Genomic DNA, 24,513 nt, shown 5'->3' with positions numbered 1-24,513 from the left:
TTCATAGAGAAAATATTCATTTAAGAGGTCAGAATAATCTGGGGCTTGATCAATTTTTGGATTTGATCAAATTTTATCACAAATTTTGTGAATTTTAATAACATTACATTTAAATGGTAATGAGAAATTAACTGTTCGTTCTGATTGGGATTCATAAGTATCCACGGAGTTTTCGAAAATAACGGAGAGGCACCATTCAACTCTCTTCTATAGCACGTCAATGCACTCGGTACGACGTTGATGATTTATCATTTATTCGTGTCCACCGGTGAGAAAAGTGGGTCTCCCCAGTGGCTGTGTAAACAGTGCATTATATATATATATATATATATATATATATATATATATATATAAATAATAGACGGCGAGCTCAGGCTACCATATTTAACTACGTCGATGCCGATCTCTTTCGAGGAAAAGTGTTGCGCCCGATGTTACGATCGATGATAGAAGCTCGCGTTTCAATTTGTGCTGGAAGAACCTTCATATCGTGCTCGTACAATAGTAGACGTATTCATGATAAACGATGCTTTTCACAATTTATCAAATGCGACCGCGCGCGCCTGAGATACAACTGCATAACATGGCGCTAATTGGAAAAGTTTCGTAGGTTATAATGAAAATTTTACTTTGTTATTTTCGTAAATTGATCAATGTAAATTCAAGTGAGATATTTTGGAAGCGCGTATCTATATGGCAACATATTCTTTATGAATCGGAATAAATCGTGGAAAATCTCTTGTTTTTCTCTTTTTTATAGACATCCGCTTTTTCTTAACTCGCAACGTAAAATTTGTTTCAGAGATCTTTATTTTTATAATTTTTTATAATAGACCAACCAATTTTTATAATAGACCAACATTGTAAAGAAATATTATGAGAGGGATATGATAATCGGATTTTAAATTAACTATCTTCGCAAGCGCTTTTCATTCATAGAATGAGAAATGTGATATTGTTTCATTCAAAGATGCACAATCCATGCAAAAGAATTAAAATCAGATTCCAGTTTACCCCAATTATTGACCTAGCACTTTTTGTTCAGTAACACTTTGTTTTTTTTCATAGAAACAGGCGTGATAATATCATCCTCCACATCGGACATCGACAAAATTCAGCAGCCAGTTAAACTGATCCTGCCCAGCACGTGCCATCATGCTTATACATCTTGCAAGTAAGTTTTAAATTTAGTAACCGATTACCACCGATTTTACACCGAATAAGTCGCAAATAAAAATTCTTTTTCTTTGCGCAGAAACGATCCAGAATGCAAAAACCTGCTGCAGCCTGTTTTGAACCATTGCGATTCGACGACGTGCGCGAGAAACGAGTGCATGGAAGCGCTGCAGCATTTCTACAAGACCGCCAATCACAAACATTCCGTGGAAATCGCTTTCTGTCTCTGCAGGTTAGTCCAATAGGGATACGGCAATCTCTCCTCTAACTCCATTGTTATCATTGTTTTCTATATTTATTATTTTAACTCTATAGCAGTTTGTATCACTTTACGCATTTCTTTCACATCTTTCTAAACAATCTTATCTGTCTTCTCTCTTTTTTTCATTATTTGATTACATTTCTTATTTGCAATCAATTCGTTTGGAAAATACGAGGCTCGCATGTTTTTCGTCAACATGAATAATACTTTGTAACAAAAAATATATCGACACGAAAAACTATGTTCGAAGAATGACCGCTTTCCGCTTTCTGTTTTCTATCGGTGCTAAGCGTTTAATTGGACTTCTATTGTCGCGAGAAAGTCGCGTTAAATTATTAACGCATCGCGCTACGCGGACGACTGTCGCGGCACAATGCGCGGTGCGATGTGAATTAATAACGGATTATTATTGTAACGCGAGAGCGACGCATCTGCGCGCGAATCAACGACAAATCAACTATCGGCGATCGTAAATTAATTGGGAATTAATCGAAGGACGCGCCGCGTAGTTGTTATTACATTCTGCGTTCTAATTACGCTGGGCGCGTGTTTGCCCTGAAAAATTTTCCGAAATCTGGCGTATCGAGCAATTGAACCCAGAGCTCTGGCCAGCTACGGGAAACAATGTGCGTGCCTCACGATACACAATGCATCGGGCTGCATCCGGTTACAGGCTGCAACCGATCGACATGCCGAAAAAGAAAATGCACAATGCGTTTAACTGACAGAAATGCCAGATCATGATCTCGATGCATAACTGACGCAACTCAGTGCATTATGCATTCTGTTGAGCTCGGATGAAGGTAATAATAAGCACAATGCGGAATTACAGGACTGAATAAATTAGAGCGAAAGAAATAAAGAACGCATGATTGCAGCGATCCATTGTTCCATGCATTATGAAAAGTTGGAATGACTATGTCGACGTAATGATAAGCCACAATTTCTTGTGTGCCGCAATATTTCGTTATAATTATGTATATTCAACATTTTCTTTTCTCTGAATAAAAGAAAAACTTTCTTCAATGTAATCGCAATGAAAAGATTAACAAGTTAAATGTGATTTTTATTATTGTCATTTTTTTAATAAGAATTTTTTAAATAAGAATTTTCCATGTGTGTCGCATGGCGTAGTATTTTTAATACGCTTGCAATAAAATTTTGTTACAAATTATTTTTAGAATATATAACTGATCTAAAGGGAGATCAAACTTACAAAGAAAGAAACTTACTCTTAGAAACTCACGCTACATGTTAATTTACAGTAACATATTTTATATAATAATAAATTAAAATTTTAGTACAAAACAGATTCGTGCGAGAAAATTAGTGGAAAAACAACACGATCCTTGTATATATTTAATTACGAAATTATCTCATTAAGCATTAAATAATAATATTCAATTCAATTTGCAGCACAAAATAATTGTTAATACAACTGAACCTTATTGTAAGATAATTGCAATTTCTTTTACAAAAATATTTTATAAAATCTTAATGATTAATTTGAGAAAAAAATTGCAGAAATCAAGTAAGTTTTCTTCGAGTTAATTTTGAAAGTTAATATCGAGTCTATAATTATAAATTTCTGAGGAAAAAACGAAGAGAAAGCGATTTCGAGATGTCGCAATGATGACTTTGACGGATCTTTAGAATGGCTCTAACATTCTTCTTGCGTAGGAGGATCAGTTCTGAGAAGACTCGTTCTTTTTAACGAAGCTTCTTTAACTTTTAAGTGGCTTTTGGCCACGAAACAATGCGGAAACTTTCCGCTCTTACCTTGCGTCTTATTTTTATCCGCCGCATCTTTGTGCCAGTCTCTTTCATCGAGTCCTTTTGTTCAAACGTCCGTCTTAAAATAAGAATCCAAAGACAAAACAGAAAACTGCAGCTGAATATATATATATATATATATATATATATATATATATATATATATATATATACGTTTATAATTCGCCAACAAACAATACGTGCCGCGTGAATTTCATTTTGTTAAGTATTCCATAATTATTGCATTGTGATATTATTATCTTGCGAAAGATAAATTATTACTTATACAAATATTAACTCTTAAATTATAATCCAGATTAGTGAATTATAAAATGTGAAAAATTATTTCAGTTTGGTTATTTTTGTGTCATGTTATGCGATGTAGCAAAAATCAATCAAAAAATATTTCCAGCTAAACATTATGTATAATAAAATCATTTTATATTATATATTTTTCAATGTTTTATGATAACTTTAGTACGCTTTAATATGCTGCATATTAATGATACATAATGAAAAACTAGTTTTCAACTTCTACCAATTCTTGCAATTTAAAATAATCTTAAATAAATTTGAATTATTTCTTATTAAAAATCATCTTATAATATTGCAGTCACAATGTAAACAGAGCATTCTAGTACGCTTTGAAAAATTTATATTATTTTAAATCTTATTATCTTATTATCTTATACCTCTTATTATCTTATACCTCTCGTGTTGCAGGAAAACGGATAGTAAAAAGGACGAGTGCATAGTGGCGCAAGAAAAAATGCATCCAATGTGTGCGCAGCGCATAGACGGCGCCGAAATGCCGACGTGTCACAGCCTGGCTGAAACTTGCAAAGAGAATAGAAGCTGCAGGTGAGTACATTACATTCATATTTTAGGAAAAAATTGCGTGTTTTTTCCATAAATTATACGTCACTACGAATTGTGCACGCGCAAAAGGAAAGTGAGAAAAAATCTAAAGAAAACAACCGGTTAAAACTAATGTATAATATACGTTTAGATTCTAGAGTTATAATAATTATTATATGAACAATATTCTAAAAAAAATATTATTCTAATCTCAAGACGGAATTTTTCGTTATAATTATAAAGAATTAAAAATTAAAGTTTTCAAAAAATTTTAATGAGATTTAGTACCACGATTTTCTCTTTTAACAGTTTTTTATCGGATTTAAAAGTTTTATCAAATACAAAGCGGTACGAAAATCTCCTATGGAATAAAATGGTTTCTTTAGCGCTCAAGCGGCTTCGCTTAAAGCGACATTCATATGGATCGCCACATACTCGAATTACAGAAAATGAAAGATCGTTTTATCCTTCATTGTCGCAGTGGTCCTTCGACCAATGTCCTCCTGGCTAAGGAAATATTGCATTAGCGCGCGAATAAATCTTGTTGAATCGCGATTTAACTTTAAAATTGAAAAAGTTCCGACAGAACCGCGAGAAAAAATAAGGGACGACGTGTTTGCGATGTTTAATCGGGTGCTTCTCTGGTTTACTCAGCGAGATAAGATCGCGTCTCGTTCTAATTGGACATTATTATTTACGTGTCAATTTGGTTTCCGTTATATCGTACGAAGATATTCGCTCGTCGTGAAAAATCTCGCGGAAAACTGCGAGGACGAGAAGGAAGAAACTTTATCTTTTTCTTTTATGCGTGGAAGAATAGTTCATTTTTTAAAGCGGCAGCTTCTTACGAAAGATACACTGTAATTTAACAACTTGGCTAAACATCTCGTGCAAAATGATTGAATTTGAGAATTCATTAGCTTCTGTAAAGTAGTACATTAATATTAATCAAGAAATAAGGATAGAATAGTAAGCGCATGTGATTAACATTCATAATCCAAAATAATATACGTTGACATTGCAGATTAGTTAAAAAAGTTTATCTTGAATTAGTAGAAACATTTATTGTAAGTTAAAATTGCAAAGTGTAAAGCTACATACTCAACCTGCCTTTTTCTATCTCTCTCTTTCTCGTTTTTTTCTTATATATTATTTATAATTAAAACTATATAGTTCAGAGAGAAAGATAGAAGGAGATAATGAATCAGTTAGAATTAGTTAATTCAAACTGTTGCAAGTCAGTTTTAGCAAGTTTCGAGAATGAGATGATGCATTATTCATATCTTGTCTAATTCTCGATCACTCAACTGCCTGAAACTGCATGTGATCTGAAATAATCTTATGAATGCAAATTTAATTTAATTTTTTAGTTTCATCAATTTTATGGAAACAAATATGTGAAATATAATATTAAAATTCTAGATTATTAATTAACTAAAATTCTCCATTAAAAATACAATGATTTTTTACTTTTTTTCATATATTTTATTATTACGATTTAATATCACAGATATGATAAATAATCAATTCTTTCTTCTTTTGATCATATTTTTTAAAAATTTCTTTTATTAAAAAAGATTATTAAAAGAGACATAGATATATCTACTATCTTTTCGATTTAAAAATGACTACAACATGTTATTTTTTTTAAATGATACAATTCATTATCTTTCTTATACAAATTATATTACATATCTATTAATAAATAAATGTTTTTTGACATTCTAATGAGTTGTATAATAAATATGTAATAAATATTTGCACTTCGTTGGATACATTGTTTTATTATACAATTGATGCATTGATTATTCTGCTATTTTATTCGGGATATATAAAACATAATTCAAAATTCAATAAATTAATTAATTAAGAATATTTCTGTTCAAATTCGTTACATCTTATTTTTGTAAAATATGTGTATATATGAATAATAATATACATGATATCTCACAACTCACAATTTCTACAATATTTTAGTGTATTCTAGAAATAATGGAGTAAAAAATCTTAATATGAAAATATCGGAACAACAGGGTTTTTGAGTTATAAATAATCAAAGTTTTCCAATGATATTGCATAAAATTCACTTAGGCTCGTTATTATACTTACACACATATCTGTCATTTATTATTAACTTTTATAAAACATATAATCTGATTTTAATAAATAAGTTAACTTCTACAGATATTTCTCCGATCAAAACAAAAATAAAAATTTGAACTTTCTTAAATTATTATATAAATATATAAAAATATATATATATATATATATATATATATATATATATATATATATATATATTTCTATTTAAATGTAATTTATCAACTATTTTAATTGACCATTAATATTAACTGATTGTCATAGTATTTATAAGATATAATATAATACGATAAAATATAATATTATTTAAGGAAAAGAATTAAATATTTTACTCATTCATAACTTAATAAAAATTCATTATTAATATTAACTGTCATAGTGTTTCGTAGGAAATGATAAAATCAGCTGTGCACTAAAAAATTAATAACAGATGAGTATGTACGTATATATAGTTACAAATTTGAGCGTGCAAACTCTATGTGCTATCATTAGCAAATTTTGATCGCTTATAATTTTAAAACTGCAGCCTTAAAATTTTTGTATTAAGAAATTTTCAACTTTATTTTAAAATATATTACTAAAGAATTATATGGAGGTTGTGAGGCACTCTATATAATCATGTACATATGTGTGCATAAGCAGTAATATAATATATAATAATAAAAATGCTTTTGTATTATATAAACACAAATTTTAATTTTTGTATGCATTTTTCTAGGTATACAAAATTTTGATCAATTTTTGCTTAGCAAAAATGGTTTCAGTCCGTAAATATTAAATTTATCATATATTTCGTACGATTTTACCATTATCGCATATGTATATCGCAAGTTGGATATACTGTTATTTCAATCTTTATTAAATGGTAAAATATCAGACATAACAGCGAAAATTGAAACATTATATTGGAGAGCGAAACACTTCGCGCTAATGAATACGTTAAAAAAAAAACAGCGGGTGTAACGGATTAAAATAATCGAAAGGAAGGCACAAACGCGCGCGATGAATCGTGTGTATGCGCTTCGCCGATCGATTAAATTAGCACACGCGTGCATACACGCACGCACGCACGGTTTGAATCGGCGTTTTAATTGATTTATCGCCGAGGGCGAACGAATCCATTTTTAATTTTGCCATTTAGAGATATCTATAGGTGACACGGAAACGAGCGATTGCTGCGTGCCATTCATGCACGCTTTGTGCCTCGTTGCATTCCCACGTTTCGAGGTGTCTCGATAGTTTTTATTTAATTGCTTTTTTTTATAATGGTTGCTTGAATATATACCTCATTTTTGCCATAATAATTTTCTGTAATAATTAAATTGGGAAAATTCCTGTAGATAAATTATCATAATCATTAACATAATGCGCAGAATAGTTTGATTCAATAATCATTGGTTATCTTATTAATTATTAATTAAATTATTGAATTGTATTATATTATATATAATGCAATTAAATAACATTTAATATAATTTACTTGAATTATACTGATTATATTACTGATTATCTTATTATATTAATTTTCATTATATTAATTAATAAAATAAAGTTATTTTTTTACATTCAACATGTAAAAAAACATGTTTTAATAATCGCTGTATTACAAATCATTATTATGCGATTAAAAATTAGATATTTTAGTTGAAACGTTTCTATGGAAACAAAGTTCTTGTTTTACTATGTACTCATTAACGATATCTACCTATGTATCAAGAGACACGTGCCCTGTCTCGCGTCCAGTCACGGGCAGCAAATAGCGAAGTGAACGGTATATTTATATGCGGTTTGTCTAGTGTTGAAAGTACCTTAGATTATCGGATCCGAGTAACGCCTGAACAAATCGATCAATTGTTACATCAACTATGGTTCCTATGGTACCATAGAAACAATAGTCATCAAGAATATATACACCCAACGATTACCCATTATTCCAACATTAATTCCCTCGGTTAGTCGACATTAACAATATGACCAATAATTGTTAGAATATCACTTAATAATGATCAACGTCAGAGATACTTTTTCTAATTCAATTGTTCGTTCTAAAATTATTCGCCATAAAATCGATGAATTTATTAATTAAATCAAATTTATTTATTAAATCAATTTTCCATTAATAATTTAAATAAATATAGATATAATTACAAATAATCATTGGTGTTTTAAAAAAATACTTATAATTAATTAATAAATAAATAGCAACAAGCGTTTGCATTAAAAAAATCATATTTGTAATAGAATAAATAAATCTATTTTGTGGCATTGATATTAATTTATTTTCTTTCTTGAGAATATATAGTAATTTTTTTAAATATAAGTTCATCTTGTTTTACTAAACATAAACAATCAGCATTGATTATAAATGACTCATAATAATTGATAATTAATTTTGCAACGTATTAACTAATAATTTTTTTATTTATCTTTCAAAAAAGTAATCTTTGACACTTTTTCAAAATCTTCAATTTTATTTTTGTTATAGGTCACTAATATAGTTTTATTGATCATAAATAGTTTGTAGTTTTCTTGATTACAATGATCAATACTTCAAATTTCTAGGCTTAGGTTGGAGTATTACGAACAGAGCTGCGCAGTCGACAGCGTGACGAAAAAATGCGCCGGACCAACTTCGGAATGCAGAAAAGCGATGTTAGGTATCCTAGGCACCGATCTTCATACAAATTGTGCGTGCAAGGGTACTGAAATCAATCAGCTTTACGGTTGCCTAGGCTGGCAGCGACTTCTCTGGGTGAATCCTTGCGTAGGTAAGTAACAACTCTTAAACATTCTTACAATCCCGTTTACAGTAGCCATTTAAAAAAATCAGATTTGATAATTTTACTATTATTTTGTACATAATATATAGGTAGAAAAGATTTGTTTAGCTTAAAATTTGTTTTAAATTATATCGATGCAATTAATAAAAATGTATTTTTATACTATATATATATATATATATATATATATATATATATTACTTGTAATTTTTTTAAAATTTTTATTTATGTTATTAATAATAATGTTGACAGAAATAATCGATACTTTTCAATTTACTATAACAAAAAGAATTATCATTTCTTAAAATAGTTAAATTATTTGTAAAAAAGTGACAATATATTTTGAACAAGTTATTCACAAAAGCATGAAGATTAATTTAAATCGATATATCGAGTTATCGGAAGTAAATAAAAATAATCGGATAATCGGTCGATATAGGAACGTTAATTAATACAGACTGACGATATGGTTTTAAAGTTTAATTTTATCTTTGTAAATGTTTTATCTCGCAGCATGATTTTATCAACGTGAAAAACCGCGTGACGATATCGGCATTCGATTCTTCATTAAAATAATATTCAATAAATAACGTGTGACAACGGACATATCTCGCATTTATTTCGTGGAAAAATATTTTCATGATTTACTATGAGAACAAATCGCTCAGTTATATAAATTTATTATAATAATATTAAACTATATCCTTTCCTTTAAATTTGATGTTAATAAAATTTAAATTGAATGGATATAAATAATTTGTCTAATATTGAAGATCGAGGAGATACATTATAACTTATAAGTAAGAATTAATTAATAAAATGTTATCTTTCAACTTTACTTTCAATATTATCTTAATTTAAAATAAATTTAATTTGGCTTGTAATTTGCTCTTAAATATTCAATATTCAATATTTGAAAAATTACAATAAAATCAATATGGAAATTATGCTAGAGAAATTATCTGTGCTAGATCTTTTTTCTATGTTATACATCATTATACAAACATTACAACGCATGAATAGCACGTAACAGACAGAATTTCATGAAAAGCTGCCGATGCACTCGACACGATACATTTCTAGAACGCAGTGGGAGATGCTATTTCTTCGTATCTAAATGACTTATCTACCAACTGAATGCAGCCCATTGCACTCATTGTGCTTTACAACTCGTCGGGGTCAAGAAGGATCGATAAGGGCCAACCTGTGTCGTTTGTTCGACCGGTGTAATTGCAATTCTGCGTGCGGTATAACTGCATAGATTGTCGTAGATTGTTAGAGATCGTCGCATCACTGGATCTTGTCCGTTTGAAATTCTTGTGATTCTGATAATATCATATTGTATTTGGCTTATTCTATGTACGAGAAATTTTATACATATATGTATATTCATAATTAATTTTTCTATTAATATATTTTTACGCATTATTGTCTATTTTATACATTACTGTCTATTTTTAAACGACCTTTTTTTAAAAAAAAAATCGGACCTCCACCGTTTCATGGCAAATTTGTAAATACTGATAAATATAATCTATTTCGCGAAAATAAAAGTTGCAAGTCGCTGCTACAGCTCGTAAAATATTATTACGCGCATCTTACGTTCCCTATTATTGCCGTACGCGTCCCACGAGAGGAGAGGCGCGGCCCGGTGCCCCTTGAAAGTGTAATCACCCTGGAGTCCCTTCCAGCACCTGAAATATTTCGCAGCAGCTGTGCCGCTGGCGATACGGGACCACGCGACTTTTCCGATACTTTCATACTTCCGCGTCGGATGGCTACACGTGTACATTCAACTGCAATTTTACAGGCTCTCCGTTCGGCACTTTATATTGCTTAGCGGTTGTTATTTGCGGCCACACGTCCGTTTCCTGGCGAGCACGAGAGAATGTATGAAAGAGAAAGTATTAAGCTCAAGTTAGTTCAAGGCGACGATGCCGATTTGAGTCGGCAGTTTTTCGCACTGATTATTGCATCGTAAAACGCCATGAAGAAAAAGAAGTTATGACGGAAAGAATTCCTCTCTTGTCAGTATAAATCATCGTAAAAAATGCAGAGGAATAATTTTATTTAAAAGTAATGAAACGAAATAATAAATACTATGATAAAAAATTAGAAAGAATTTGAATTGAGAATCGTTTAGATGTTAAATTTTTGAATTAAGGAATTATTTAATAGATAGTTCACAAGAATACACTCAATGTGGAAATCTCAAGTTACTTAATAATTCAATATTGAAAAATTTCATTTTTTCATAGATTTTTATATAAAAATATATTCCAATAATATATAAAATCCAAAACTAAAGAGATTATAATCTACTTCAATTTAATATGACTAAAAATACAATATATGAATGAAATATAAAATCTTATAAATTTTTCTCTTTAAAATTGACATTTGAAAGCTATTCGTGTTATATCTCGTTTTTTCTACGATTTTCAATCGTTTTCGTTTCTGTCGCATTATTTCATTCAAGAATATCGTTGTTAATTATAGTGGAATCGCAGAAGGACTATCACGCGCGTAGGAAACACCATCATTTGCGTACGACAACAGCGAAGACAACGACGACGACGACGACGACAGCCGTTGCGACAACAACGATGAGATCACCGGCGAGCATGACGGCGACTACCGTGGCCGAACAAGTAGAGGATAATCAAATACCGGAAGTGACGAAGTGGCCGACCACCGAACCTATAGTAACTTGGGAAATCACAACCACCACTACGAGCACCACCTCAAGTACTACTACGACCACTACGATGCCACCGCGTGAGTCTAAAGAGAGATTATTAATTTCCTTTACTAAAATAATTTCCTAATAATTATTAATTATTACGAATTGATCAAATTCTCTTACATTACGTTTTACTATTAAATTTCAATTACCAATTACTTATCAAAATTTTGATGATTTTTGGAATTATGGAAACATCCACTGAAAAAAATATGTATACATAACTTTTAAAATTAAATTTAAAAATTTAAAAATTTAATTTAAAACTATATGCATATATGTATAATCTATATATGAAAAATTTAATATAAATCACATATAACAGCAATTTCATTTGAATTTTAAACAGTTACATATTTAATACTGAAGATTGAACTCATTGTAAAATCTTTCAAAATTTACCGCGGATGATGAGTTCTATTAATATTCTTAAAACATTTTTCTCTGATGCTGATTTTTCAATATTATTTATTAAATACATATCCTTGAAATTTTGAATTTTGAAACTCTTAGTTTTTGTTCCAATTATTATATATATTTTATATATCTACATTTTTTTAATTCAATCATAATGTTCTCTTTTTTACAAATAAAATTTCGCGTACGAGAAACTTAAAAAAAAAATTGAATTTTTAATTTCTTTTGTCTACCGCATCAAGAAGCAAATTAGATAGATTGCCTCCGGGTGTAAGATGCGATGCAAGGAGGAGTTGATAAAGGGCTGAAGGAACAAACTGGCAGAAAAGACGGCTTCTCTCACTTAAGTTACTCTATTCTTATAGGCTTCTGCGTGGTTCAAAGGCCGACACACAGCCACCAATACATAAGAGAAGGCAAGGGCAAGAGGGTAAGTCACTAGCAATCTTGTAAATTTCTCGCGATCATCATTGGTGATGTAAACTCTTGCTCTCGAGGGCTGACATTTGCGAGACAGAAGAGAAACGAGGTTTTGTAGTCGTTGTGCGCTAGAGAGATTTTTACTATAACCGAGCGAGTCAAACGCAATTTTTTCTCATACGTTGATATGTCATTATATTTCTTTGACCCTTTTCATTAACGAAAATTTTTTAAATTCTATAAAGAAGTCATAGATTTTTAATAAGATCAAAGTTTTATGGCACGCAAAAGATATGCATGATAATTTACTAATTTTTTCCAACATTTTCAGCAAACATTGTTTGAATATACTTATATATATATATATATATATATATATATATATATATATATATATATTTACATACATAAATATATATAAATATTTATAAATATAGTATAATTTATAATCTCCATAAATATATATTAAGTTAAAAATTATTATCTCGTAAAGCAAATATCACATATTGTTATAATTTAAGAGATATGGATATTTCGATATATATGATTTAACTTCATGATTTGACTTTAACATTATGCATGCATACTGATGAGATCGCAATGTTCACGTAACACGCAAAAGTATTAAAATCATTATACTTTATTACGCTATATATCAAAACTAAATAACATAAAAATTATACATTTTTTTACATCTTTGGCAGGCACTTTTTAAAAATGCGATAGTAGATAAACGTACAATAATAGATAAACGTATTAATTGTAATGTATCGCACGCATTTATATAGCTGTATCGCGAGGATGAGCCCGAATGCTCGGAACTCTGTCACTGCAGCGAGGGTGAGCAACTTGTCTGCAACACCATCTGCGTCGATTCGTCACCCTGCAAGACGGATTTCGCTTTCTACAACCACGAAGCGCCGGCTTATCAGGCGCATCGAGGTCCTTGCCTTTGCTATAGCGGTGGTTTTATATGCATGCGGCCTTCGCCCGGTGAGCAATCATCTTTCTCATAATTAATACGGTTAAATGAATGTAGATTATTTGAGTGATGATTTTATTAGATTCTTCAGAAGACGTGAACATAGTTTTCAAGTCACTATTATATTCTTTATTATATATATATATATATATATATATATATATTTATTTATTTATTTATTTATTTATTTACTTATTTATTATAAAATGAATAGAATTATTATATTTTATCTTACACAGTTCATGCAGACTCAAAATTTAGCCAAATTAAAATATTGGCTTTGCTTTATTTTTTATTTATATAGTGGTCATTAAGTATTTTAATAATTAATATTATACGTATAATAAAAATGTCTCCTTTCTTTTTTTCTAAACTCTGACCACAAGATAAAATATAAAGATTTTAGAATAATCCGATACGATTTCTCCTCGCGCCATATAATACCGGCATTGTATTATTTTCGCAGACACCTACAATATACCGCACGGGGTTTTCATGTTCCTGGGGTACAGTGAGAAAGACGAGACCTTATTGAAGCAGCACAACAATGTAACCGTGCTGGACGCGGTATCATCTCTCGACAATTTCATGAGAGAGGAAGTCAATAATCAGGTGAGAAGCGTCACCGTCATATCATCCTTACTGACCGTTAATTCTCGCTGGACAACATTTCAAAATTGTCACCCTTTTGAAAAGCACCGGATATCTCACGACTTAATACAGAAATCTCGTCCAAATTCCGAAATCGGGATTATTTTGGAACAATCCGCTGACTATACGAATGCGACGACCTAGAAAAGAATCTAAAATTAGTCGATTATTCCGGGGTTTATTACATCCCGTGTTATTCGGCGTCGAGGAAAACGGGCTTGTAGAGGGGGCTGCGGAAAATTCCCAGAATGCAATTAATGCGCAGCGTCTCCGATCGGAGCGCGAAATTCCGATAATGAGAAATGTCAATAAGAAATGTAATGGCTCGTCAAACTGCGCGTCGATTAAAAAGTAAATCGGGCAGCGCGGAATTTAATAAATTCCGCCGCGCGGTGCATCGCGACGGATGACGCGCCAATCTACCTAGCTACCTATCTATCGAGGCCAATTCACGTCTTCAATTTACAGACAGTATGCACGCTCTTCTTGTACAATGCGACCCGAGAAAACGTGATTGCAGTAGCACGGCTCGGGACCGACAATCCACCCTTAAATAGCAGCCAGGCTCAGAACCTGCAGCACCTGCTACGTGTCAAGGTAAGTGAATCTCGGATGGACCTTTTCGCACTGCATGCGCGAAAATTGAAAGCTTTGGTGGAAGAAATGGATAAGCCCAGCGGGAGGCTTTCGAGAAACCGCGAGACAAGCGCGCGAGGAACGCGCGTGTTATCAAGAGAGAAAAATAACACTTTATTATTATTTCACTTATATTATTTCTTCTACGTCTGAATAAACGAGAACTTTTTATCGTTACTTCTTTAGAGAATCCTGCCTTGAAACAATTTGAATTTAACACGATGTACTGTTCTTTTAAAAATTTGAAGCTTTATTTTTATATTATTATTAAAAGCAGATGTAACCAGAATAAAGATTTGTATTTAAGCATTTCATTTGATTCATATATTTCCTTATAATTTACATAATAGTATGCTATGTAAATTTTTAGTTATTATTTATCACATGATTTAATATTTTGAATTTAACACACACACATAAATTACATATGTGGTATAAATTGCTATTATTTTAAAAAAAGTTTGCAGCAAAACATATTGAAAATAGCAAGCATAATAACACGCAATCCAATTAGAATGCGTGAGGAAGACAGAAAAATATGATATATAATAAAATAGTTTCTTTCTCTCAAAATTACTTTATTATTTTTTTTCTTTGACGTTTATGAAGAATTGTAATTAAAGCCAAAGTGACTTTTATTGTTCTTGAATAAGATTACGTCTGCAAAGGTGAGTTTATAGGATCTACAAAGATCCTGCAAAGGCCCTGGGCTCAAGAAAAGTTTTGCGTGAACGACGGCGATTCGATGCACGCGCGTGCGTGCAACCGAACAGGAAGTCGGTGCAAGGGGGCGATATATAACGCGTTCTCGCAAAAGTTTTAATTTCCTCAAGCAAATCTCGGCGTCGCTCGGGAGGGATTATCGCGATTAATCCGCTTGCCGAATTTCACCCTTTGCGCAGCGATAGATCTTGAGCGAGCGTACAGATCGCCGATCGATCTCCCTCCAGGGGATTATTGCACGCGATAATGCAGCCTTACGCGTGTCCGGAACACATAATGCGCCCGCTTAAAATGCACGCAGAGTAATTAAAACTCTGTGATTCATGACCGGCTCACGTACACAATGTCGCGATTCAAGTATTTATAATGCCTGATTAAAGAATTTCAAATAATAGTTGATTAAAAATGAAACGGCTGATTGTAAAAAAATATTAATTAGTCAATTGAGTGATTGAAAATTATTATAACGGGAAAAGAGAAATTTCTTAGCAAATAAGAAATTTTCACTCATTGAGTATAAAATACACAAAAATTTTTTATGGGTTTTTAAAATAATAATTTAAAATTATAGGATTAATAAACATTTGTCATGGTTTGAATAAATTCTTAATTAATAATAAGTCGTTATATATTTCAATTTCTTAAGTTTTAATTTATATTTAAAATAGCTTTTATGTCAAGTTTAATCTTTCGACATAGTAATTTCCTACAGTAACTGTCCATAAAATAACAGACAAAGCAATTAGTGATGGTGATATTCATTCGCATGCTGAACATAATCATCAAAAGCAATAATGAATTCTCCTCTTCGATTAATGTTGCTTGCAATGAATATTCAACGCGAAAGGAATTTTTATAATCGCAAATTTTCGCCATCACGAAAAATTTGCACGGAAAAAGGATGGATCGGTCAACGGAACAACACACGCCAATTTGAATCCAGAATATCTCCATCAAGTTGCAAATGGATCGTCGCTTGATCACAGATTGGAAATCGCCCCGGGAACCTGTACGACTGTGTAAAATGCGTGCAGAAAGCAACACGCATTTAGTGACATACAGGGTGTCGAAGAGATGCATCACAATCGATACGAAACGACATTGACGGAAAATTATAAACATTTTTTAAAAGCTGCAACACTGATGAAAACACTGTTGAAAAAATTTCTCAACACCATCTCGTATGTTTAAAGCGAAACTATAATAATTTTAAATAAAGCGTAACGTTCTCTGAATTTTGCAGAAATAATTACAGATTATCCGATATACAGATTGATAGAATATATTATATTTTGAGTTGATATAATTTATAAATACATTTATATAATATTGATATACACGAAAATTATTAATATTAAATCTTATTTATATTCAAATGGAAATATATAAAAAATATAATGTTCTAATATCAGGTTATTTTTATCAATATTAAATGAATTTAATAATACACGTATAAATGACTAAAAGATTTAATTTAAATAATATCAAATAACACATTTTTAAAATTAAATGAAAGAAAAAAATTGTATTTGTATTTTAGTGCGAATAATATCAATATTATTTTGTGGCTGATATAATTCGTTCATGGAATGTTCGTTGGACGGCTTTAAATAACGACCCGACGGAGAACGTCTGACAGAATTACGGGAATTCGTTTCTGCCGTTGCCTGCGGAAGAGATAGTGAGCTTCGATCCGAACGAAATGGGCGGCTGTACGATAGATATATAGATAAATAGATTGAGAATCGCGCTAAGCAACGATCACGAAGAAAAAGGCGAGTTTGAGGAATCGACTTAACTTATTGATCTCACGACACATGCCTGTTATTATTAATAGAAAATTAATAGAAAATTCTCTGCATTTTCTCTTTTCAATTCCGTCATAATATATTCAAAGAATTCTCTTTCGAGCAAAGATAAATATATACAATTGTTATATGTTTTTAATTATTCTTAAACGCGCGTATTAAAAAATTGTTACTCGTAACTAGTAACTATCTTAATTTTGCGCAAACGTACTTATTACCGTGCATTTCTCTTTAAAACGCGAAGGATTAACAATATATTTTATTTTGTATAAAATGGTAGAGAGAGAAAAAAAGAAAGAAAGATACCGAACCATCATAGATCTATTCGTACGAGGTGTATCTAAAAATTTTCAGATTCGCATAAGTTTCTCTGGCAGTCGGCCCGGGGTCCGTCCCCAACATCATCTCATTTCTCCTCTATCCTTAAACCCATGAGGCTCGTAACGGTGGCGGACTGCACCATGGAGAGGAGTACGAAAACTTGCATTCTCCCTCGGCGTGACTGCACGCAGCTACATACGTCATAAAACTTTGCTAATATAGCGAAGGACCGCGGTGTCGTCTTTGCGCCGGTGACTCGAAATCGCTCGTTTCTCCCTTGCCAGGTCGGCATTCGTCTTACTTTCCCTCATCTTCCACTTTTCACCCTCTTGCGCATTCTCATTCTCTCCTTCTCTTTTCCCTTCTTTTTCTCTGTCCAATGTCGAATGGGATTCCGCAAAATTTTATAATTTAAATCATTATTTGAATCACTTAATCGTGTATAAGCCAGATGCAATTGAATACTTTCTATCAAAGAGGGAATATTGATTGTCTTTAATTGGAATTCTGCTAAATACCTATCGCCTAAATGATTATTTTTGTTCGCTTCATGTGAATATTTTAGTGATTATTCGATTGTAATTCCTTGATAATTTGATCTGATTTGATATCGTACTTTTAGAATCTGTCCATAGCCAATTATGCTTTTTCATTGAACTGGTTATTGCTACAAAATGCTTCGAAATATATTTTTGTATGTGCGTGCACGCGTATGTCTGTGTGTGTGTGTGCATTTATTTTATAAATTGTCGTATAATTTTTCAATAAAATAATTAAATTGATTAAATTAAGTTTTTAATTTATTTTTTACTAATCCTTCGAATTCTATCAAATAAATATTTAAGACTGTTGTCTTAAATACTATGAAAATGTGTTAAAAACGTATCCTAAATCTCTAAAAATATTATTGAGTTAATAAGTATTGTCAAAAAAATATACTATATATTTATGATTCATGTGTATTTTTCTTTGCATTCAATTAGCACATTTTCTTTTTTTTTATTAAAAACATTGATTGACTATTGAAGAATTATATTTCTGTCTTTATTTCGGAATGAGAATCTTTATATTAAAAGATAAAGAACTAAAATATTACTTATTTTATATCGCTTAAAAATGCAAAAAAATTACTTTGCACGCCAACACAAAGATAGATTTCGAAATCTCGTGAATATCGTAAGTGAAGTTAACGAATTATTCTCTTGGGTACCGAATGACACTACGATCTTTATTCAGTGCGACGCTTACTCTTGTGATGGCGCAGTTTAATCCCATCTTGCAGTAGTTCGAGAAACGGTGAAAAAGCCACAGTTTCCCCAACGTTCCGCGCCGTTTTTCAATTATGCATTCGCATATTTTACCGGAATGCCTTGTCGCATTCAGCGACGAACGCGACGACAGCTGCCGGACTGCATTTACGAGGTTAACAATAATTCAACGCCACCATCTTTACGGCGGTCGCTATACATTCGGTGTTCCTATGATATCCACGAGTATGCTTGTTACTATTGTTTATTCCGATTTTATGCGATAAGAATTTTAGATTCTTGAAATTGTCTAGAAGTCCGCGCGTTTTTGTGTTTTTCCGCAACCTGCATTTTAATTAAATAGAAAATATTGATGTAAATATAATAATAATTAGATAGAAAATATTAATATATTAGAGAATTGTGTATACATATTTTAATGCATGTAATATTGCAAAAAGATTGAATATTTTTTATTTGTTATAAATTTTGCAAAATTTTTATCAAATTTATAAATAATTTCTCTTTCGCGGATCTTCTTAAAAAACTTTTAGTAAACGTTGCATTTTTTTATCACTCGTACAAGAAACAATATCATCTGCAGAAAAATCAAAATATAGCGAATCTATTTGTGGGTACCATTAAAGAGAATTGAGAATCTCTCTAGGAATAGAAAACTGATACATATTTGTAGAATCCCTAATAATTCTAGAGAGCTATTTCGATGTTATAAAGGTGTTTGACCTCTTCCCATTTTTTCACCACTTGCTACTGCTTCAACCCTTCATATTGCTAAGAGAGGAATCGCAGAAAAATTGATACTCGTTAGAATCTGAGCTTAAGTTGACGGGACAGTTGGTCATGTTCAACGTCACCGCTAAACACCGCTTGCGACTGTAACAAATTGTAACAAAAAAGACAAGGTAGTTTTTACGACACTATGCGCGACGACATGCGAGAAATCGAGTACTTTGAAGGACAAATCGCGAAGAAACGCCTGTCGTGTGAAGCGACGTGCAAGGGATGATTCGAGAAAAGCAATATTACCACTTGCTATTTATCCTCTTTCATTATCGAGAGAAATAATGGCATATAACGGAAATTATTTCACAATTTAAATTTTCGACGATCTTTAAAAATAATAATATTAAAATAATTCACTGCAAATTAATATTTTATTCCATTAATTAAATCAATAATGAATGAATATGAACAATATTCTATCAAATTGTATCGTTGTTAAAGCGTTGGAAAAAAATATTCAATAATACATTCTCTTTTAGAATATGGTTTTAATTAAAAATAATGTTGTATCATTTATTAAAGATTTAATAATATCGAAATAATATAAAATATTTATATATACAATTATACTTATGAAGCATTTTTGAAATAACTTTTCAATAATTTTTTAACATCTTTTCACCATCGATCAAGAAGAAAAGAAAAGAAAACTAGCAAAGAGGAGCCTCTTAAGTGACACATAGAAATTCAATGAAAAGTCATGGGAGTTTCGAGATCGATACTCGGATGCGGAGTTGAATGTGGCGGGAGAACGTTAGGAAATATGAAGGGAAAGGGGAAAGGGGGAAATATAGGTGCCTTTATTGGCCTTGTGCCAATGCTTGCTATCTATGTGGAACACCTGTGTCTGCCCGATGTCTCGAATCGCGACAGATCGAACAATGGGAGAGTCTTAAGACAAAAGAGGGAGCAAACGATAGTTCTGAAACGAAACAGAGAACATTGCTACTTTGTTGCTCTCTGTTGGGTTCGATTACGTTATAAAAATTTTATATAAGATTTTTATTACAAAGATGGAAATATTATAAGAAACTTTATTTTCTACGTTTTTATTTTTGCTCGTTTTTGTTTACCGATAATAATATAATAATAAAAATTTTGTATATATATATATATATATATATAAATTAAATAAGTAATGATAAATTACAAGGCAAAAGTTTTTACCTTTTTATCTAGTTTGAAATTGATTTTTGACACACTCGATCAAATGTATGATATTGTCCAATTCATTGTACTACAGTTATACTGTACGTGAGTCTTAGGGGATTCGAGATTCTAGAATAGATATAACGTGGTATCATTGTAGTGTTTGGTGTTTGTCGCTCGTCCGAGATGGAACTCGAAATGATGGTCTGTTCGTTTGCGCGATATCGTCATCTTCATTGAGATAAGGACTCAATGCATTAATAGATCGACCTATCGAACAAGACCATCTAACATCCTGACATTGCCAGCGCTTTGTGCAACGAGAATGTCGATAACACATGTGATAGTGATACTTACTTATTTTTCTTAGACATATATATAAAATTGATAGCATTTAATTATATATATTTGTAATTTTTATAATTTTTATCTTTCTCTTTCTCCCTCTCTCCCCCCTCTGTCTCTTTTTTCTTTTGAATGATAATAGGAAATAATTGAAATTATATGTATTCTTTGAAAAAAATTAAAATTAATTATTAATCCATTTGTTTCTGAAGATAAAAATAAGGTCAGAAAAGGTTTTGTGAATTAATATCATCTACAACTTTTGTATAATTGTATAATATATTTAAGCACAGACACGCGTGTCTGTGCTTAAATATTTGATAATCTGAATATTGGATGCTATTTCTCTTATATCTCCATAAAAACAGCACAATTTTTGACCTTCCGTCGTCATTCATGGGATAATAAATATTTCAATGGCACGATATAACCAGTTGTATTCGAAATTTCGATTTATAATTTAGAGGCGGCCGATTTATAATTTAGAGAGCGCCGTTCCAACTGTGCGTCATAAAGAGATTGATCCAAATTTTATTACAGAGATGGGACAGAGAGAGAAAGAGAGAGAGAAACGGGCGAAGTCCCAAGACTTCTTACAAGCTTCATCGAAGATGCATGAGAGCGTCAAACTATCCGACACACTGAGTGACTTTCTTAGATTTTTGTATGATAGAAGAAACGTGCTACATAGCGATTGTCTCGATTCCGACATTCATAAAGTCGTCGTCGATCCTACGCGTGTTAAAACATTAATTTTGCTCGTGGAACTATCTTTTTAATCTTTCGTTTAAAATTAAATATTAATGTTTGAATTTAATAATCATAATAATAAGATAACTAAGACCGGGTTGCTCCAACATTATTTTGGATTTAAGCGAGATTTAAATATATGTCTATCTTTTATCTTTCTTTCTAAATAAATAAAGACAGATATATATTTAAGTTTTGCTTAAAGCCAAAATACGTTGGTGCAACCGGGCCTAAATAACTTAAAAATTTTTTTACTCCTCTTTAACATTTCTGCCCTTATTATCTCTAAAAGATTCTGCTCTATATTTACATAGTGCAAAATTAATAATTTGGCTCTCTTTTTGCTTCCCCTCTCTCTTTCTTTCTTATTCTCATCTTTCGCTTAATATCTCATTAATTCAAATTTGTCAGAATTTGCGGAATTTTAATCCGCAGAATCATCCTACATGACGCTATACATTGGTCTGGATTTCGTTATCCGCTTTAACATCGCGACATCTGAGAGAACGGCAACGATGTGAGACGCGCCCCTGATAATAGTTCCTTACATATACGTATTGCCGGGCTGCCAATTTGACGAGAAGAGAAACGACTTGTCGTCACGGCCGGCGAGACACGTATTCGCGCTACGTGTTCGCGCGAGGATTCCGCTCACGCGCCGCGACGATCGCTTTCGACGAGCGACGCGGTTCCTCGGCGTCTATCAGCTCGTTCTGCAACAGCAAAAGACGAAGCAGAAGGTTGCTTGTTATCAGTCTCTGCTCTGTTCGAGCTGACGTGCGCAGATGATCTTTCAGCTAAAGCCATTCTTTGCGACTTGTAACTCACACGGCGTATCAAATAGCATTATTGCTCTTCGATCCTCTGATGCGCAAATAAATTTGTATATCTTGAATGAAAATTACAAATGATTTTTATGCTGCAAAAAATTGATGGAATAATTAAGATATCTGGTTGACGATTGGAAAAATAACTAATAATGATTTTATTTTTGCTGCGTTTGGGAATTTCGTATAACGATTCTTCTTTAAATTTTCAAATCAATCTCATTCTAAGAGATTGCGAACTGATGTACGCAAAATCTTCTTGTGCCGGCTAAAATTCGACAACGTCGAGACAACAGTACGACAAGCGCGACTACAAAGCAAATGTCAGCAAAGAGCGATGTTTCATTTTTAATATGCGCCGATGCTTCGGGCGTTTTAAGATCATGCGAGAGACAAAGGAAGGCCGTTTCTTTGACAGAGTCGACTTGTCAATTTTAATCATACTTTGATATCCAAATTCGACGAAATACTGATAAGTGTACGTGTATGTATGTGTATATGTATGTATACATAATAATTTTATAATTTTCCAAATGAATTAATTACGAAAAAAATAATAGTAAAAATGAATGATTTATGGAAAAGACTCTTAATTATCCAAATTAATTTAAATAAAAATTAAGATATACACAATCTCGTTTTTATTATTATTATATTCTACAGTAGTTATATATCTATTTAAGAATTTTTTTACAGAATTTTTTTATATGTAGATAACTGTGATAAGTAAATAAAAATATTATTATTTATTTTTCAGTCATGCTAAAATAACAAAATGTTTATAATTACTTCTTTATTTTGTATAATAAAAAATATTAATCGATTAAAACTAAAACAATTTAAAAATATTATTTGATTATCAAATGTCCTCTTCTTCTTTTAATCAATAAAGAATATAAAGAAGTCCAGCAGCTATCTTAAGAAGTGAAAATAATAATTTTATATAATATGTGTAATATAGTATGTGTTTATTTTACAAGACTAACTATTTTATTTTGCTTTGCGCTCAATATTTGTTTGTGAATGCTAAGTGTCAAATAACTTCTCGTGCTCTAAAGGATGAACAGTCGATCTTGGGAGTATACAAAATTTCTTTCTTCCATTTTTAGAACAGTTCAACGAGCCGACGCCTCGAGGGCTTTAGAGTTTAAGAACGAACACGCGGAACAACGGGAAAGAGCCTTTAACACGCAAACCCCTTATTTTCGTCGATTTAAAGGGAAACAACTCATGCAGGCTGCAACTGGCAGGGTTGCTCTTGCAATTTTTGAATCTCCTTTGAGCTCGACATGCAATCGTTTCACTCTTCCGAAAAGAAATTTTATTATATATATACACATATATATACACATATAAAACGCGTGAAAATGATTAAAAATATGATATATAAGCGATTTCTCTTTCCCTTCTCCTTTCGTACACGATATATAAATAAAATATGATATATAAATAAAACACTATCGACAATGTATAAGAAAAGAAAAGAGAAAAAAGAAAAAGAAATTTTTTTCTCTGTCAAATTATTATATTAAAATTTATTTTTAATCCTTCTGCAATTTTTTACATATTTATTAAATGCATATATATGGAACATATACTAATGTCAGAAGACAATCAATCAATAATTACTATATATAAGTGTGATAAAAATATTAATTAAGAAACTGTAATTTAAATTTTTGGATTTTAAAATCTTCGCGCAAAGAATATTCGCGCAAAAATAGCCGTATCAATGCGGCCG

General features: G+C 31.4%; 2 protein-coding genes across 11 annotated transcripts in view; one reads left to right on the top strand and one right to left on the bottom strand.

Moving 5' to 3' along the window:
- Positions 1-24,513, bottom strand: part of Shal (potassium voltage-gated channel protein Shal) — a 286,553-nt gene that overhangs the window by 115,681 nt on the left and 146,359 nt on the right. The window lies entirely within an intron of this gene.
- The window catches only part of LOC145968047 (glycine receptor subunit alpha-2-like), a 294,643-nt gene that overhangs the window by 235,722 nt on the left and 34,408 nt on the right, over positions 1-24,513 (top strand). For 8 of the 10 annotated variants that reach the window (XM_083093257.1, XM_083093255.1, XM_083093263.1 and 5 more), the window contains 9 exons: positions 1,069-1,174; positions 1,256-1,408; positions 3,935-4,072; positions 8,732-8,937; positions 11,449-11,727; positions 12,475-12,539; positions 13,318-13,522; positions 13,978-14,123; positions 14,631-14,759. In XM_083093257.1, the coding sequence (XP_082949383.1) occupies positions 1,069-1,174; positions 1,256-1,408; positions 3,935-4,072; positions 8,732-8,937; positions 11,449-11,727; positions 12,475-12,539; positions 13,318-13,522; positions 13,978-14,123; positions 14,631-14,759 (1,427 nt within the window). The other 2 variants (XM_083093256.1, XM_083093261.1) reach the window with 2 other exon arrangements.

This window comes from Camponotus vicinus, unplaced genomic scaffold (assembly GCF_025532165.1).
Source record: "Camponotus vicinus isolate PSW18456_S1 unplaced genomic scaffold, iyCamVici1.0 SCAF_3, whole genome shotgun sequence".
Lineage (NCBI taxonomy): Eukaryota > Metazoa > Arthropoda > Insecta > Hymenoptera > Formicidae > Camponotus > Camponotus vicinus.
The sequence above is the reverse complement of the archived record's forward strand: the minus strand, read 5'-3'. Positions and strand labels throughout refer to the sequence as shown.